Below are 16,898 nucleotides of genomic sequence, written 5' to 3'. Positions count from 1 at the left end.
CAACCAGTTCATTAAGTGCACGGGCAACCCAGTTATTTAAAAAAAATTTCATAGGTAGATATTAACCAAACCATTAGGTGTTTAATTTGTTAATTTAAATATGCTATGATCTTAATAAGAAGTAACAAAATTGTTATTCTATTTAAGAGAAAAAAATTTTTTGGAAGCAATTATTTACCAGGTAGTGAAATTATGATCATACATGATAATAAAAAAGGATGACAATAATGTAATAAAATGTAAAAATAAATTCAAAACATGTAATTATCCTACTAATTTAACTAAATCTAATTAGAATGAATTTGGGTAGTCTAAGTGATCTAGTTTGGCTGACCAGATTTTTCCTTAATAAAATAGTCGATTTCTCTCTTCACTTTGTACCTGATAAACTTAGTACAAATGTACTTGTTTATAATTTGAAGTGATGTATTTTCATGATTTTCCAGTAGTGCTAATTCCTATAGAACAAATATTTTCTCAAAATATTTCTCCAATATTTTCTCAAAATTGATGGTGTATTTTTATCCACTAAATAAACATTTTCTTGTTTAAAAAAATAGAATTGAATACTTAGATAATGAAATTTTGGAGAACCGTCTAAGATTAGAAGCAATAGAATTATGTCACAAAGGAATTTTTCAGTGGTTTAACTATAAATTTAAATACTTTTAAAAATGTCAAGATATGAACTGATAAAATATTTTCTGCAAAATTGAGAGACTAAATGTTAAGATGTTTGTTATATAAAGAATTGATGTCAACCGAGAAATTTAAAAAACATTGAAATCAAAATTAAAAAATCAACAAAGGAAATACACCATATTGAAGAGAAGAGATATATTAGTAAAACCAGTGTTTGAGGGAAAATAAAGTTGAAACACACTAGTATTAAAATAAATGTAATTTAAAACAATAGTATGTCTCCATTTTCACCTGTCACATTTGCAAATAATTTATTTTATTTTTTAACATCTTTATTGGAGTATAATTGCTTTACAATGGTTTGTTAGTTTCTGCTTTATAACAAAGTGAATCAGCTATACATATATATATATATCCCCATATCTCCTCCCTCTTGCATCTCCCTCCCACCCTCCCTATCCCACCCCTCTAGGTGGTCACAAAGCACCAAGCTGATCTCCCTCAGCTATGTGGCTGCTTCCCACTAGCTATCTATTTTACATTTGGTAATGTATATATGTCAATGATACTCACTTTGTCCCAGCTTACCCTTCCCTGTCCCCGTGTCCTCAAGTCCATTCTCTACGACTGCTTCTTTATTCCTGTCCTGCCCTTGCAAATGGTTTTAATGACAATGTTTTATAATTTAACCACCAGTATTTAAAGTGATGAATTTTGTAAGGGAGACTTAATTGAGATATCCAACTCCTTTCTCTTGGTGAGCAGACAGCTATCCAAACTCCTCAGTCAGAAAATGGATTTTGTATGACTCTTTTATTCAGGCAACAATCCAATTATTAGAATATGATATATGTGATGTTATATAATTGTTTTGGCATAACTAAATATCTTGTTCCAGAAAAACCTTTGACTATAGTTATGACAGGGGAAATAAGACACCTGGGCTTCAAGCCTTTCTGTATAAATATTAAACAGCAGTCGACTTAAAAAGCAAAACAAAGCCAAACACAAACAAGCCAATTAAGAAACAAACAGGGGTGGTTTCCAGACCCAGCTTCACCTATGTCATTTTAGGCCATGGCTAAATGTACTTCCATGGAGCTTGAGAGATTCCTGGGACCTGAACAGACTTAAATTGGTAGTAATATTTCCTCCAATTACCTCATTGTCCAGGTGAATTCATGGCATTCATTGTCAGCTAAACAATGAATGCCATGACTAAATGCCATGCCAGCTATGACTAAATGCCATGCCAGCTATGACTGGACTAAATGCCATGCCAGCTATGACTAAATATGTCTCTCAGTACTCTTGTTAAGGAGCATTATACATAACTCTTACACTTTGCTGCAATGATAAAAGAGACACTGGTGTGGCATGACAGCTAGTCTTACATATTGCTGGTGGCAATATATACCCTTGAGAATACAATTGACAGTCAAGAAGAATAAAAATGTTTATATTTTTACTTTGGTTGATTGATAACTTAATTCAATAATATATGATCTGGTACTTCCATCCCTAGGAATCCATCCTAAGGAAGTAATTCATCATAAGGAAGTAATCCTGTACATGAAAAGTTGGAAAATATCCAAATGTGATGTAAAATGGAGATGAATAGCTATAATCCAATTGTCCAATATCATTGGCCACACAACCCATTTTACATCCTCTTGATGGAGTATCATGTAATCATTAAAAATGATCATGAAACGTATGTAACAATATTAAAACGTTTATAAACCATGGTATTATCTGCAAAAAAGTATTAGAACTATATTTTTAGTATGATTACAACTAGATAAAATATATGTATAGAAGGAAAAAGAAAGGACATAATAATTAAAAAATACTATAAAGATAGCAAAGCTTATGTAGGATCATATTTTTTAAAATATGTTGTTTTCCATATTGTCTATAATATGGCTATATGATTTGCATAAAGAAAAATAGGCCAGATAAGGAGATGGTGAAGGGAAACACAAAAATACAATCATTAAATAGTATATAATTATTCTATATATTTAATTTTTAAGCCAATGACTTCTAGAAGAAATCATCAGCTGGCAGTACAGGAAGTCACATTTCATGGAAATTAATCCTGTGATTCCAAAACTGAAAACTGGTTAGAATCCATTTTTGATATGTGATTGCATCTACTGAAATGTATGTAAACTAAACCATAATGATTTATGTTGAAAAACAAGCCATATTATTTGCTGATAATATAACCCTTTTCTCTTAGTACTTCAGTTCTTGTTCAGCTTGAGAAACCCTATCTCTCTGAATCATTGGAACACCTTCAGAAAGTCCTTCTACCCAGAAGCACCACTGGATCCAGAATTTTCACCAACAGAGACTGAGCTGAGAATAAAGGGGATCATGGAGAAGCTAGACCAGCTGATCCCACCCAGACCCTTCTCCCACGTGAGCTCCACCACCAGCGCCACACACAGTAAAGCCACCCTCCTCATCCCTCAAGACACATACTGCAGGGGGGATCAGCTAGACGTCCTGCTGGAGGTGAGGGACCACTTGGGACGCAGGAAGGAATATGACGGGGATTTCCTGAGGGCCAGGATGTCCTCCCCAGCCCTGAAGGCAGGCGCTTCGGGAAAGGTGACAGACTTCAACAATGGCACCTACCTTGTCAGCTTCACCCTGTTCTGGGAGGTCCGGGTGTCTCTGTCTGTCCTGCTCATCCTCCCCAGTGAAGGGGTGTCGGCTCTCTGGAGGGCAAGGAACTGAGGCTATGACAGGGTGATGTTCACAGGCCAGTTTGCCAATGGCACCTCCCACGTCAATACTGATTGCGCCCTGGTTTTAAATTCAAATGCTGAACTGTGTGAGAACCTGCACTATCGCGACCAGGAAGCCTTCTACTGCGTGAAGCCTCCATGTGTTCCCTGTGAGGCACTGACCCACGTGACCACCAGGAATGCAAATATTTCCTATCTTAGAGAGAAAGAATGGATCATTTTCCGCAGGTAAACGGGCCTTCAAACACAATCATCAATACAAAGAGGGAGACTTAGTTTCAGAGCAACACTGCCTAATAACTTTTCTTAATCAAGCTCCCTTATGTTGACTAGTTTATAATCAGAGATTCAGTGCAGATGGTAATATATTCACAGGGTCCCATACAGGTCACCTCTACAACTGTGGTTTTATTCATCCTGAGCTATTTGCTAAAAGGAGTACAACCAATGAAGCAATTCATGTAGGTCTATAGTTCTCCAGAGTTTGTAATACTTCCAGATAGGAATTTTCTGGAGACCAGTATTTTCTATAATGTGTTCCATGGAATACCAATCCTATAGAGTGTTAATGGATGCTATGCAAAAACAAAAAAAAAGAACAACAACAAAAAAATAAAACAAACAACAAACCCAAGGGGAAGGAATGCTATCATTATTTAGTCTACCTCACCCTTTACATCAAATGAATCACCAAATCCTGTGAATTGTACCTCCCAAGTATCTCCTGAACCAAGCCATTTCATTCTATTGCTGTCGCCTCTATCTTTGTATAAACTATCATTCTACCTCAATTAGGTTATTATAACAATCTCCAGAGATGTTTACTTTCTCACAGCCTTGTTTCCTTCCTACCCACTCCACACCCAGACTAATGTTTACTTTTACTTGCTCAAAACACTTAATATGATCCCATTGCTCTAAGGATGAAATCCAAACCCTTTAATATGTTTACAAGGACTTACCTAGCTCTGAAGCCCCTTATCTCACCTTTCTGCTGCCTTGCTCTCTGTCAGTCAAATTGAACTCCTTTAATTTCACAAACGGACTGTGGTGTCTCTCAGCTCTGGCATTTCACAAGCCTTCATCTAAACATCATTTCCTCTATGTTTGGGTAAAATGCTAGTCTCCTACTCTTCCACTGCATTCTATTCTTCCCCAATCATAATACTCATTACACTATTAAATTTCAGATATATATTTTATACCCTCTGTTAAATTGTAAGCTCTGTGAGGCAATAACTGTAACTATTTTTTCACCATTCATTCAATTTATAAATAGCACATTCTATATTCCAGACACAGCTCTAGGTGTTGAGAATTTAACATTGTAGTTGGGTAGAAAGACAACAAACCAATAAACAAATAGATTTGTAATATAAAGTCATCAGAATAAGAGATCTGAATGTGATGGTGAATGCTATTTTAAAAGCGTGGTCAGGTAAGACCTGTCTTGAGCACCAATCTGAGGATGGGTCACTTGAACAGTAACCTGAATGAAGTGAAGAAGAGAGCCTTGTGAATTATGGGGGAATACTATTTCAGGAAGAGGAATAGAACCTGAAGCAATGGCATGCTAGAATGTTCCAGGAACCATGAGGAGGACCAGGGAGGCTGGAATGCAATAAGAGAGGGAGAAAGGAGGTCAGGCGAGTAGGCAGAGCCTTGGAGTATCCCTTAACTTTAGTCTCTATTCCTTCAAGTGAGATGGAACACAAAACATTTCCCAGAATTACTTGACTGTGGACCACTTATTTATTTATGTATTTATTGGCTGCACCGCACGGCATGCAGGATCTTAGTTCCCCAACCAGGGATCAAACCTGTGCTCCCTGCATTGGGAGTACAGAGTCCTAACCACTGGACTGCCATGGAAGTCCTGGACCACCTGTTTAATGGATCATTTTCAGGGATTGTGGTTCCATAGTTTGGTAAATGCTGCTGTAGAAAGGTCTTGGTTTTCGAGAAGAGCAAGTTGGATATCACAATATCCTGGAAATTCAAGTTCAAGTCCAATTCAAACATTATGATGACACAAGGGGAGGGGGTAGGATACAAGAGACCTTACCTGGCTACAGGATTTCCTTTCCACTCCTAGGTCACCTTTACTTCTTTTTGTTTTCTTGGTCAAGGTGTGAAAAAATCCATTTATCCTATGGCTCAGCCAAAAGAGGCTGGACTTTTTCAAATAAATATTTTACTGAAAACTAAAGGAGACATAATCATGGAGACATAAAGGCCTAAATAATTGCAAAGACAGAGACCTTCCTGTCTTGAAGGTCTGAGAACCATGTCTTAACTCTATGGGCAGAGACTACCTGTGCTGATTCCACATTCCTTGTTGGCCACATCTGCTCCCTCTTGAGATGGTCCTCCTTGCAGCTTGGGTTGGAGGAGCTCTCCTTGCACACTCTCCTGGCTGCTCTCAGGAAATGCCAAGTCCCTGGTCTGGCAGATCTGCAGATCTGTATTTTGGGTCTAATCATGCTTCTCAAGTGAGCTATGTTCATGACAATAATCTGCCTGACCCCATTTTACTTCCCCAAAGACACATTTACTTCCTGGATCCCCTGCTCTATTCAAACCATCTATTCTCCCCCACCTCCATCCCCCCTGCCCGCCCCCCACCCCCAATGCATGGAAGTAGATATCTCAGTCTTCTCAAAGGTGATTTAGTGCCCACACAAGGAACAGTTGGCTTCTGGTGATTCTGGATCCAAGAACTCTCACTATCACTAAGCTCTCGTGCCCCTTCTTAGGCCCACGCCAGGTTCTGTGGCATCTTTCTTTCCCACAAGTCCAGGGACTTAGCCTGTTTCTCTTTCATTTGTCACAAAGTAAATACATTTTCCTACCAGGGTTCTCTCTCCCAACCCTAGCTGCAGAATCAGATGCTACCTCCTCAGACACTCACTTCTTCAAAGTTAAAAAAGTCTTTTTTCTTCTTAATTTAAGAGTTTTATTGAAAATCATGACGGGAAAATAAACAAGGGGCATCACATGAGAACACATCACACAGGCAACAAGTTGTTGACAATTCTTTCCATTTCTGTTATGTTTCTAATACTATGGACCCCTTCTGAAATGTGATACACAAGCACACTCAATACTAAGACAAGACACATTGAAATGAATGCCTTTATACCACGAGTACATATTTTTTTTTTGTTTTTTTAGGGTTTTTTTTTTGTGTGTTTTTGCGGTACGCGGGCCTCTCACTGTTGTGGCCTCTCCTGTTGCAGAGCACAGGCTCCAGATGCGCAGGCTCAGCGGCCATGGCTCACGGGCCCAGCCCCTCCGCAGCATGTGTGATCTTCCCGGACCGGGGCACGAACCTGTGTCCCCTGCAACGGCGGGCGGACTCTCAACCACTGTGCCACCAGGGAAGCCCCATGAGTACATATTTTTAATCCTAATTTTAAGGTCCCATCAAAGTTTGGCTTTGGTAACAAAATTTACGAGGTAGCTGGCTATTGGTCTCTTTTGTCAACTTCAACCTTACCTGGAACGGATGTAGAAGAATCAGTGTTTCAAGTTTTAAAGTTCAAGTTTTCCACTGAGACAAATTTTAATTTGTGCCAAATAGAGGTCTGATAAGCGCCTCAGTAAGATACTCTGGAGCGACTATGGTTGGCCAGAGTAGGTAGCGTCTAGTAAGTGGCAGAGTCAGAACTGGAATACCTCTATCCCCTATTCCAAAGTCGGTAGGCTATAGCACAGTCTCTCATGACTCCATCGCTCTATGCAGCCATCACTGTCCAGATACCCCAGCCTCTCTGCTCTCCAGCCCTCAGATGCCCTTGATAAAGAAAATATTTTTCACTTGACCTAAAAAAATCCTTTCCTGTGATTCCAGCAATCCCTCTCAATTTTTGAAAATGTGTCCTTTGTCCCTCCTGGAGATCTCTGTGGCTCTGGGCCTGGAAGTCCTTCTTTCCCCCAGATGGATTTCATTCTGATGAAATGAATTTGATTGATCAGTAAAGTGACCATCTTAATTGGTAAGACCTATACCTTGAGGTGAAACTCACTGTGCCAGGGCCTTGAAATATTATAGTGAATAAAATTTGACCTACTTATTCACTATAATATTTCAAGGCCCTGGCACAGTGAAGTCTCAAGGAGATAACAGAGAACAGAAAATAGACTCCTGGGGGGATTTGTGAAGGAGAGTGCAGGGAGGAGAGGCTGGAGAAGTAGATACTCATAGGAAGTGTTATGCTAGTTGAGGACCTTGGTCCTTATCCTGCAGGTTGATGATGGAAAGTCATGGAAAGATTTGGTGTAGGGGAATAAAACAGGCAGCACAGAGGATGTATTTAGGTGGGATAACCCAAAGGGGCAGAAAGACAATATTATAACAATCTAGGACATAGTTCTCAAAGTAATGTCCTTGTATCAGCAGCCTCAGCATCACTTGAGAGTTTGTTGGAAACCCAAATTTGTGGACCCCGCCCCAGAACTAATTTTTTCTAGCTTTATTGAGGTATGATTGATAAATAAAAATTGTATATATTGAGGGTGTACAGCATGCTGTTTTGATACACATATACGTTGTAGAACAATCACTAAAATCAAGCTGATTAACATATCCATCACCTCACATAATTTGAGTTTTTGTGTGTGTGGTGAGAACTCTTAATATCTACTTTCTTAGCAGATTTCAAGTATACAATACATTATTATTAACTATACCCACCATGCTGTATGTTAGATCCCCAGAACTTGGTCATCTTCTAACTGAAAGTTTGTACCCTTTAACCAACATCTCCCCACTTCCCCAACCCTCAACTCTTGGCAACCACCATTCTACTCTCCGTTTCTACTCTCTGAGTTCAGATTTTGTAGATTCCACATAAAAGTGAGATCACGCAGTATTTGTTTTTCTATATCTGGCTTATTTCATTTAGCAAAATGTCCTCCAAGGTCATCCATATTTTTGCAAATGGCAGGACTTTCTTTCTTAAGGCTATTATACATATAAACCATATTTTTCTCTACCCATTTATCCATTGATAGACACTTAGATTGTTCCCATATCATGGCTATTGCGAATAATGCTGCTATGACCGTGGAAGTACAGAGATCTCCTCAAGTGCCCAGAACTATTGAATCAGAAGCTCTGAAGATGAAACCCAGCAATCTGAGTCGTAACAAGCACTCTAGATGATTTTGATGCATGGTCGAGTTAGAGAAGTACCTGCCTAGGAAAATGTCCATGAAGGACTGAATTACTACGAGTGGTAAATGTGGAAAGGGTGGCTTGTGGTAGAAAATCATTTGGAAGGTAAAATCAAAGAGATATATATTTGATTAATTGCACAAAGAAGGTGAGTGACTCTCTGGATCTCTGCATTCTTGTCATCAGTAGGAGAACAGTTTTATAGAATCTTGGCCCGTCTATTTCCTGCAAAATATCTAAAATATATCAAAATAAAGAAAAAAGTATTTGTAGAGAGTTGAGAGTGGTTTGATCCCTCTAAGTCCCCCATGATTCATTCTTACTTTAATGTCTGGACAGCTATCAGGCTATTTTACTTTCCCATTTCTTGAAGTTCCAACATGGGGCTTGAAATAATGAAGGACTTTACCTCCATCAAGGTCTTGCCATGTAACAAGTCTATTGTGTTCATAATTTATCCATTTAAAGGACATTCTTACTTTAAGAGATATTTCTTGAACATTAACCATTTCAATCTTTCATTTCCTGGAATAAATAATATTAATCATCTTGGGTTTTGCAGAAGGAGTTTTATTCTTGGAAATATTTTCATATCAATTTAAACCAATTTTCATCTTGAGTCAGATATAAAAGGCTAGGTAACCCTTCATTTCAGCTGCCTTCTCTCAAAATGTACAGATTATTTGTACTTGTATTTCAATTTGGGATTTGTTCCTGAAAAGCCAATAATTGGATACTGGTGAAAATGTCTCAAATGAACTACAGAGCTAGAAAATCTCTCTTTCAGCCAAACCATCTCAGTTAAAGTTCTATGAACTAGCAATTCCTGTGAATATTTTAAATTTTATCACATAAACTTCAGTGGTCAATACAAAGCCATCTCACTTATCAAAGTGATGTTTCTGCTATCCTGAAAGTAAAGTCAACTTCAGAAAAGCAAATTACTTCTGTTTTAACAGTCAATGGGGTATGCATTTATCCATTGCCCTTTTCTCATATATTTAGCACATGTTTATTGAGGACCTACTATAGGCAAAGAACTTTGCTAAATCCTGTGGAGATATAAATGGATCAGGAACCCAGACCTAAAGCTCACAGTCTATGGGAAAGACAGATCCCTTCTCTGCCATGGCAACCATTGTCCATACCCAACATTTACACCAAAGAAAGTTCTTTGACCCTTGAAGCCACTTGAGTCCTCTTAACACCCCTGTGGTTTCTCTCTTGCCTGGACAGTAATTTCTAGTAAAGTCAGGCAGTTTCTTATAAGACAGTGCCAGACTTATTTTAGGAGCCATTTATAAACCTGATATAATTCAATATGGATAAACTTAAGTCCCTAAACATATACCCCAAATCTGAACAATGTAGGTAGATGAAAAAAAGATGTGTTTTTTAAGTGGCAAAATAAAAAATGGCCTGAGCCACACATGGATGGAAAGCTTGATATGAGTCAGTGAATTCAGCTTAGGCCACTTCAAAGTGGAATATTCAGAATAAGCAGATAATGTTTCTCTCTTTTTCTGCACTAATCAGACCACACAGAATATTAAGTTCAGTTCTGGGCACAAGAAAGAAACATTGAAGGAGTTTTCCTATTAACTAGAAAACATGGTTCTAATACATACAAAATAAACAACGTGTAATAGTCATTTTGTAAAGGTGTTCAAGCTTTCTCCATGGATAAGGAGTTTGAGGAGGAGAAGATGTCCAGTCCCCCCTGGCCAGTGTCATGGGTATGATATTCAGCTGGGCTACCGAGTCCTGCTCTTTTGCCACCACATATTTCCCCCTGATTTTGGCTAGCTGTCTCACAACTGAGTGACATTAGGGACAAGATGAAGCCCTGGGAAACATTACAAATGCACAAAGAAAAAAATTTAACCCCAGTCTAGGAAATACCATTCATTATTGGGATTATTCAAAAGTGAGAAATTTTAACTCATCCCTTAACATGAACTTATTAAATAAATATTTGGGAAGAGAGGATGGCAGAGACAGAGAATGGTGGAGGGAAAAGGGGAAAAAGAGGAATAAAATGAGGAAAGTGTTTCTGAAATAATTTGTGATAATAAAAGTTGCTGACTGTGGGAGTTTTTATTGCCAGAGAGTGAGAACATAGAAACAAACTGTCAGCTTGGCAGGAAGACTCCTTTTCCCAGCGGTTATACTGTGAAAAGAAGGTGGATTGCAGCATTTTGCAAACAGATCGAGTTAAATGAAACAAAAAATATAAATGACTGCTTGAAGAGAAAACTTATTTACCTCATGGGAGATTCAACACTGCGTCAGTGGATTCACTACTTACCAAAAGTGGTTAAAAAGTATGTATTTTATTTTTACTTTGAAACTACAGTTGCCTTCAGAGGTTATTTTTATAGAATTCTTTGCTTCCCTTTCCTGACGTTTATTATTTTTCAAAATTTGCCAAATATTTGGATTTGGGCTTTTAATGAAAAGTTAAATTTTATTTTCTTCATTCACAAATATTAACATTTTCTTCCCCTTTCTCTATGCTGATAATAAGTTCAAAATTTTGTTAAGATTTGAATGCATCTGTTAAAGTTCCCTTCCTCCCACAGGCAGCAGTGCTCTTAGAGTTAGAAGTGATCTTGGCTAGAATTTTACAAATACGTGCATTTAAAAATTATATCATTATTTTCCTTTTGCTAAAAGATTTATTGATTTTTTTTCCCATCAGCCTTAAAATGTTTTGATCGTCATGGAGCTGGGATCTTTAAAACACATGTGCTTCTGGATGCTGAAAGACATATTTTGATTCAGTGGAAAAAGCATGGTCATCCATTTATTACCAAAAATCTGTTCTCAGTGAAGGATGAAAATTATATCCCATGGGAAATTGACCGGGTAGCAGGAGACAATGACACAGCCATTGTCATCACTCTCGGTCAGCACTTCAGACCCCTCCCCATCAAAATCTTTATCCGTAGGGCCATCAATGTTCAAAAGGCCATTGAACATCTATTCTTGTGAAGCCCAGAGACCAAGATGATCCTGAAAACTGAAAACACCAGGGGGATGTCTCAAAATGCAGAGATGTTTAGTGACTTTCATGGTTCTATTCAGAATCTTATCATGAGGGATGTTTTTGTGGATCTCAATGTGGGTATTATTGATGCCTGGGACATGACTATTGCATATAACACTGATAATGTTCATCCACCTGATTATGTGATTGGAAATCAGATTAACATGTTCTTAAACTACATTTGCTAGAGGAAAAATACAAAAAAAGCCAGTACCAGCCATTCTCTACAGATGACCTCACTTATACTGCAAGGATGGTTTAATGAAATCCAAGGTAGGAGGAAACAAAATAAAAATAATTATTGTTAAAATATACGTAACATAAAAATTACCATTTAAACCATTTTAAGTGTACAATTCAGTGGCATTAATGACATTCACAATATTGTGCAACCACCATCTTGATCTATCCCCAGAATTTTTCATCATCCCAAACAGAAACTTCGTATCCATTGAACAATAATTCCCCTCCCCCCAGGCAACCACCATTCTACTTTCTGTCTTTATGAATTAAACCATTCTAGGTAGCTCATATAAGCGGAATTGTATAGTATTTGTCCGTTGTGCTGGCTTATTCCACTTAGTATAATGTCTTTAAGGTTCATCCATGTTGTAGCATATGTCAGAATTCCCTTCCTTTTTTAAAGCTGAATAATATTCCATTGCATTATATATATATCACATTTTGTTTATCCATTCATCTGTTGATGGACACTTGGGTTGTTTCCATCTTTTGGATATTGTGAATAATGCTACTATGAAGAGGAAACCAAATTTGAAAGATTGTTTCCAGTACTGAGTATGATGACAGAACAGCAAAACATCATCATTCATAGTTTGATTTTAAGAAATGTAAGGCCTGGAAAGGAGCAGTCTAAATGATTCAAGTTTACAGAAAATGTGAAATGTAGGAGGAAACTTAGTGAAATCATAATAACAGTCTTTGTGCTTAAGATAATTATTTGAAATTTGGTAAACAGTTTTTCTCTAGATTTCAGTAAGAATCAGAGATCACAGTCCAAACCCACAAACTCATTGAGAAAAACCAACTAGTATTATGTCAATGTACAGACCCTACAACCCTGGTTCTTGCTGATCTTAAAAGTATGAGATGAGATCCTCTCCAGAGGACCTCAAATGACTTTATAAGCTTTGTCTCTAAACTGTCCTCTCAGAATAAAAGTATCCTCCATTTCTATTAATATACTTGAGGTCACATGAGTGGAAATATTGTTACTCCAGGGTGATTTCTTTGTTTGGACTGTGTTTCTTAGGGAGAGGAAGTGAAATTATAGTACTGTAACATCAGTATAAAGGTCAATCCATACAGCTTAGGACGAGGCTCCTCTAAATAAGGAAACACACATTAGAAATGTTTTCTTTTGGTTCTAATTCTTCGCATAGGAAACTTTCAAAATAAACCTAATCGTTCTTCCAATCATTGCATTCTTAAATGCTTATATGACTTATCATTGTCCCACCAAAGTTACCTTAAGTTCGTTTAACCTAATTCTGAGTTGATAGAGTTTCCAGTTTTGTTACCATTACTCTTCTCTGATTGCAATGAAGTGTGTCTGTGTCATTCCACAGCATGTTTCTACCCCATCTCTCTCCTCAAAAAATTGAATGCTCTAATTTAAATGTGATAAATCAGCATCGAAAAATGAGGGTCTATTACTTCACTTGTTCTAAAGCTGAACTGTACAATATTATAGCCATTAGTCACATGTGGCTATTTAAATTAAAATTAAATTAAATTAAAAATCATTTCCTTGGTTGCACTGATCACATTTCATGTTCAGTAGCCACATGTGGCTAGCGGCACTGTACTGACAGCACAATATTTACTTACATTTGTTGCTGGAGATTATTTTTTAACGTTTTGTTGTAGTATTTGAATGTGTTTTTAATAATAAGGCCAATGATATATTGTAGTTTTTTACAGTGAGTAAAAAAATTATTAAATGTTGCTAAGTGTCAAACTCTTGACTTTTAAGCCATTTTCTTCTGGTTCAGTCTTTTAAAGAAATCCTGGTACCTATATAGTTCATAATTCTTTGGCCTTGAAGTGATAGCTTCAGATTATTACAGATATTGACTATGTTGCTTGTGTATTTACAAGACTTGAGCAAGCCATTTGAAATGTAAAGATATTCTTTACTGGTATTATCAAGTCTCTTTCAAAAGCCCATGTATGTATAAGGAATGAAACTAGAAATCAATAACAAAAGGAAAACAGGAAAATTCACAAATACATAGAAATTAAACAGTGGACTCTTTTTTTTTAACATCTTTATTAGAGTATAATTGCTTTACAATGGTGTGTCAGTTTCTGCTTTATAACAAAGTGAATCAGTTATACATATACATATGTCCCCATATCTCTTCCCTCTTGCATCTCCCTCCCTCCCACTCTCCCTATCCCACCACTCTAGGTGGTCACAAAGCACTGAGCTGATCTCCCTGTGCTATGCAGCTGCTTCCCACTAGGTATCTATTTTACGTTTGATAGTGTATATATGTCCATGCCACTCTCTCACTTTGTCCCAGCTTACCCTTTCCCTTCCCCGTATCCTCAAGTCCATTCTCTTGTAGGTCTGCATCTTTATTCCTGTCTTGCCCTTAGGTTCTTCTGACCATTTTCTTTCTTTCTTTCTTTCTTTCACTTTTTAGATTCCATATATATATATATATATATATATATATATGTTAGCATATGGTATTTGTTTTTCTCTTTCTGACTTACTTCACTCTGTATGACAGTCTCTAGGTCCATCCACCTCACTACAAATAACTCAGTTTCATTCCTTTTTAAGGCTGAGTAATATTCCATTGTATATATGTGCCACATCTTCTTTATCCATTCATCTGTTGATGGACACTTAGGTTGCTTCCATGTCCTGGCTATTGTAAATAGAGCTGCAGTGAACATTGTGGTATATGACTCTTTTTGAATTATGGTTTTCTCAGGGTATATGCCCAGTAGTGGGATGGCTGGGTCATATGGTAGTTCTATTTTTAGGTTTTTAAGGAACCTCCATACTGTTCTCCATAGTGGGTATATCAATTTACATTCCTACCAAGAGTGCAAGAGGGTTCCCTTTTCTCCACACCCTCTCAAGCATTTATTGTTTGTAGATTTTTTGAAGATGGCCATTCTGACCAGTGTGAGATGGTATGTCATTGTAGTTTAAACAATGGACTCTTAAACAATTACTGGATCAAAGAAGAAATCACAAGGGGATTTAGAAAATATTTGGAGGCAAGTGAAATAAAAACCACTATATGTCAAAACTTATGTGATACAGTGAAAGCAGTGCTATGAGAGAAGTTTATTGTGGTAAATACTTACACTAAAAAAAGAAGAAAGTTCTCAAATCAACAAACTAAACCCAAAATGAGTAGAAGAAAGAAAATCATGAAGGCTAGAGCAGAGATAAATGAAAGAAGAAAACAATAGAGAAAAAATCAACAAAAGCAAGAGTTGATTTTTTTTTGAAAATATCAAAAATTTGACAAGTGCTTAGCTAGACTAAGAAAAAATGAAAAATCAAATGAAGTTAGAAAGGAAAGAGAGGACACTACAACTGATGTTACAGAAATAAAAAAGATTATGAGACTGCTATGAACAATCATCAACCAACAAGTTGGACAACCTAGAAGAAATAAATAAATCCCTAGAAACATACAACCTACCAAGACTGAAGCATGAAGAAATAATAAATCTGAACAGACCTGTAACTATGCTGAATACAAACAGTTCTTTAAAGCAGTAATCAAAAACTTCTCAACAAAGAGAAGCCCAGGACAAGATGGCTTAACTGGAGGATTCTACCAAAGATTTAAAGAAGAAATAATACGAATCCTTCTCAAATTGTTGCAAAGAATAAAAGAGGAGGGAACATTCCCTTTGAGTGTTCAATGAAGCCAACATTACCAGATACCAAAACCAGACAAAGACACAACAACAACAACAACAACAGAAACCACTACAGATCAATATCCCTGATGAACAGTAATACAAAAATCCTAAACACAATAGTAGCAAACCGAATTCAACAGCATATTAAAAGAATCATACATTATGATCATACATCATTTATATCTGGAAACAAGGATAGTTCAACATACAAAAATCAATCAGTGTAATGTACCACATTGATAAAAACTTGATTGTCTCAATCAGTGCAGAAAAAATATTTGACATAATTCAACACCATTTCATGATAAAAACATTAAACAAACTAGGAATAGAAGGAAACTACTTCAACATAATAAAAGCCATATTTGAAAAGCCCACAGCTAACATCATATTCAACATGGAAAGACTGAAAGCTTTTCCTCTAGAATCAGGAAAAAGGCAAAGATTCAACATAGTACAGGACATTCTAGCCAGAGCAATTAGATAAGAAAAAGAAATAAAAGGCATAAAAATTGGGAAAGAAGAAACAAAATTATCTCCATTTCCAGATGACATGATCTTATATATAGAAAATCCTAAAGATTCTACAAAAATACCTGTTAGAACTAATAAACAAATTCAGCAAAGTTGTAGTATACAAAACTCAACACTCAAAAACCAGTTGCAGGCTTCCCTGGTGCGCAGTGATTGAGGGTCCGCCTGCTGATGCTGGAGATGCAGGTTCATGCCCCGGTCTGGGAAGATCCTGCATGCTGCGGAGCAGCTAGGCTCATGAGCCACGGCCGCAGAGCCTGCACGTCTGGAGCTTGTGTTCCACAACGGGAGAGGCCACAACAGTGAGAGGCCCACGAACCCCTCCAAAAAAGAAAACAGTCCTATTTAGTATAGACTCAAAAAGGAATTAAATATTTTGGAACAAACTTAATCAAGGAGGTGAAAGACTTGTACACTAAAAAATACAAAACATTGTCAAAAAACATTCAAAGAGGTTACAGATAAATGGAAAGGCATCGCATACTTGTGGACTGGAAGACTTAATATCAAAATGTTCATACTTCCCAATGCAATCTACAGACTCAATGCAATACTTATCAAAATTCCAATGGTATTTTTTTGTGGAGATAGAAAAAAATTTCTAAAATTCATATGGAATCTCAAGGGACCCTGAATAGCCAAAACAATCTTGCAAAAAAAAAAGTTGGAAGACTCAGACTTCCTGATTTCAAAATGATACTACAAAGCAGTAATAATTAAGGTGGTGTGGTACTGGCATAAAGATAGATATATAAGCCAATGGAAAAGGATAGAGAGTATAGAAATAATCCCTTGCATATATGGCCAAATGATT

The 16,898-nt window shown here is 37.0% G+C and overlaps 1 protein-coding gene across 1 annotated transcript in view; it reads left to right on the top strand.

Moving 5' to 3' along the window:
* NXPE2 (neurexophilin and PC-esterase domain family member 2) overlaps window positions 1-11,817 on the top strand; it is a gene marked incomplete at both ends in the record, with an annotated part of 64,717 nt that extends 52,900 nt beyond the window's left edge. Inside the window, 7 exon segments of the mRNA XM_082659292.1 lie at window positions 2,896-3,387; window positions 3,391-3,629; window positions 8,954-9,023; window positions 10,696-10,904; window positions 11,282-11,291; window positions 11,293-11,571; window positions 11,575-11,817. Of these exon segments, the coding sequence (XP_082515418.1) occupies window positions 2,896-3,387; window positions 3,391-3,629; window positions 8,954-9,023; window positions 10,696-10,904; window positions 11,282-11,291; window positions 11,293-11,571; window positions 11,575-11,817 (1,542 nt within the window).
* Between the last annotated feature and the right edge of the window lie 5,081 nt (window positions 11,818-16,898).

Source organism: Grampus griseus, assembly GCF_964374135.1.
Source record: "Grampus griseus genome assembly, chromosome: 8".
Classification (NCBI taxonomy): Eukaryota; Metazoa; Chordata; class Mammalia; order Artiodactyla; family Delphinidae; genus Grampus; species Grampus griseus.
The sequence above is the reverse complement of the archived record's forward strand: the minus strand, read 5'-3'. Positions and strand labels throughout refer to the sequence as shown.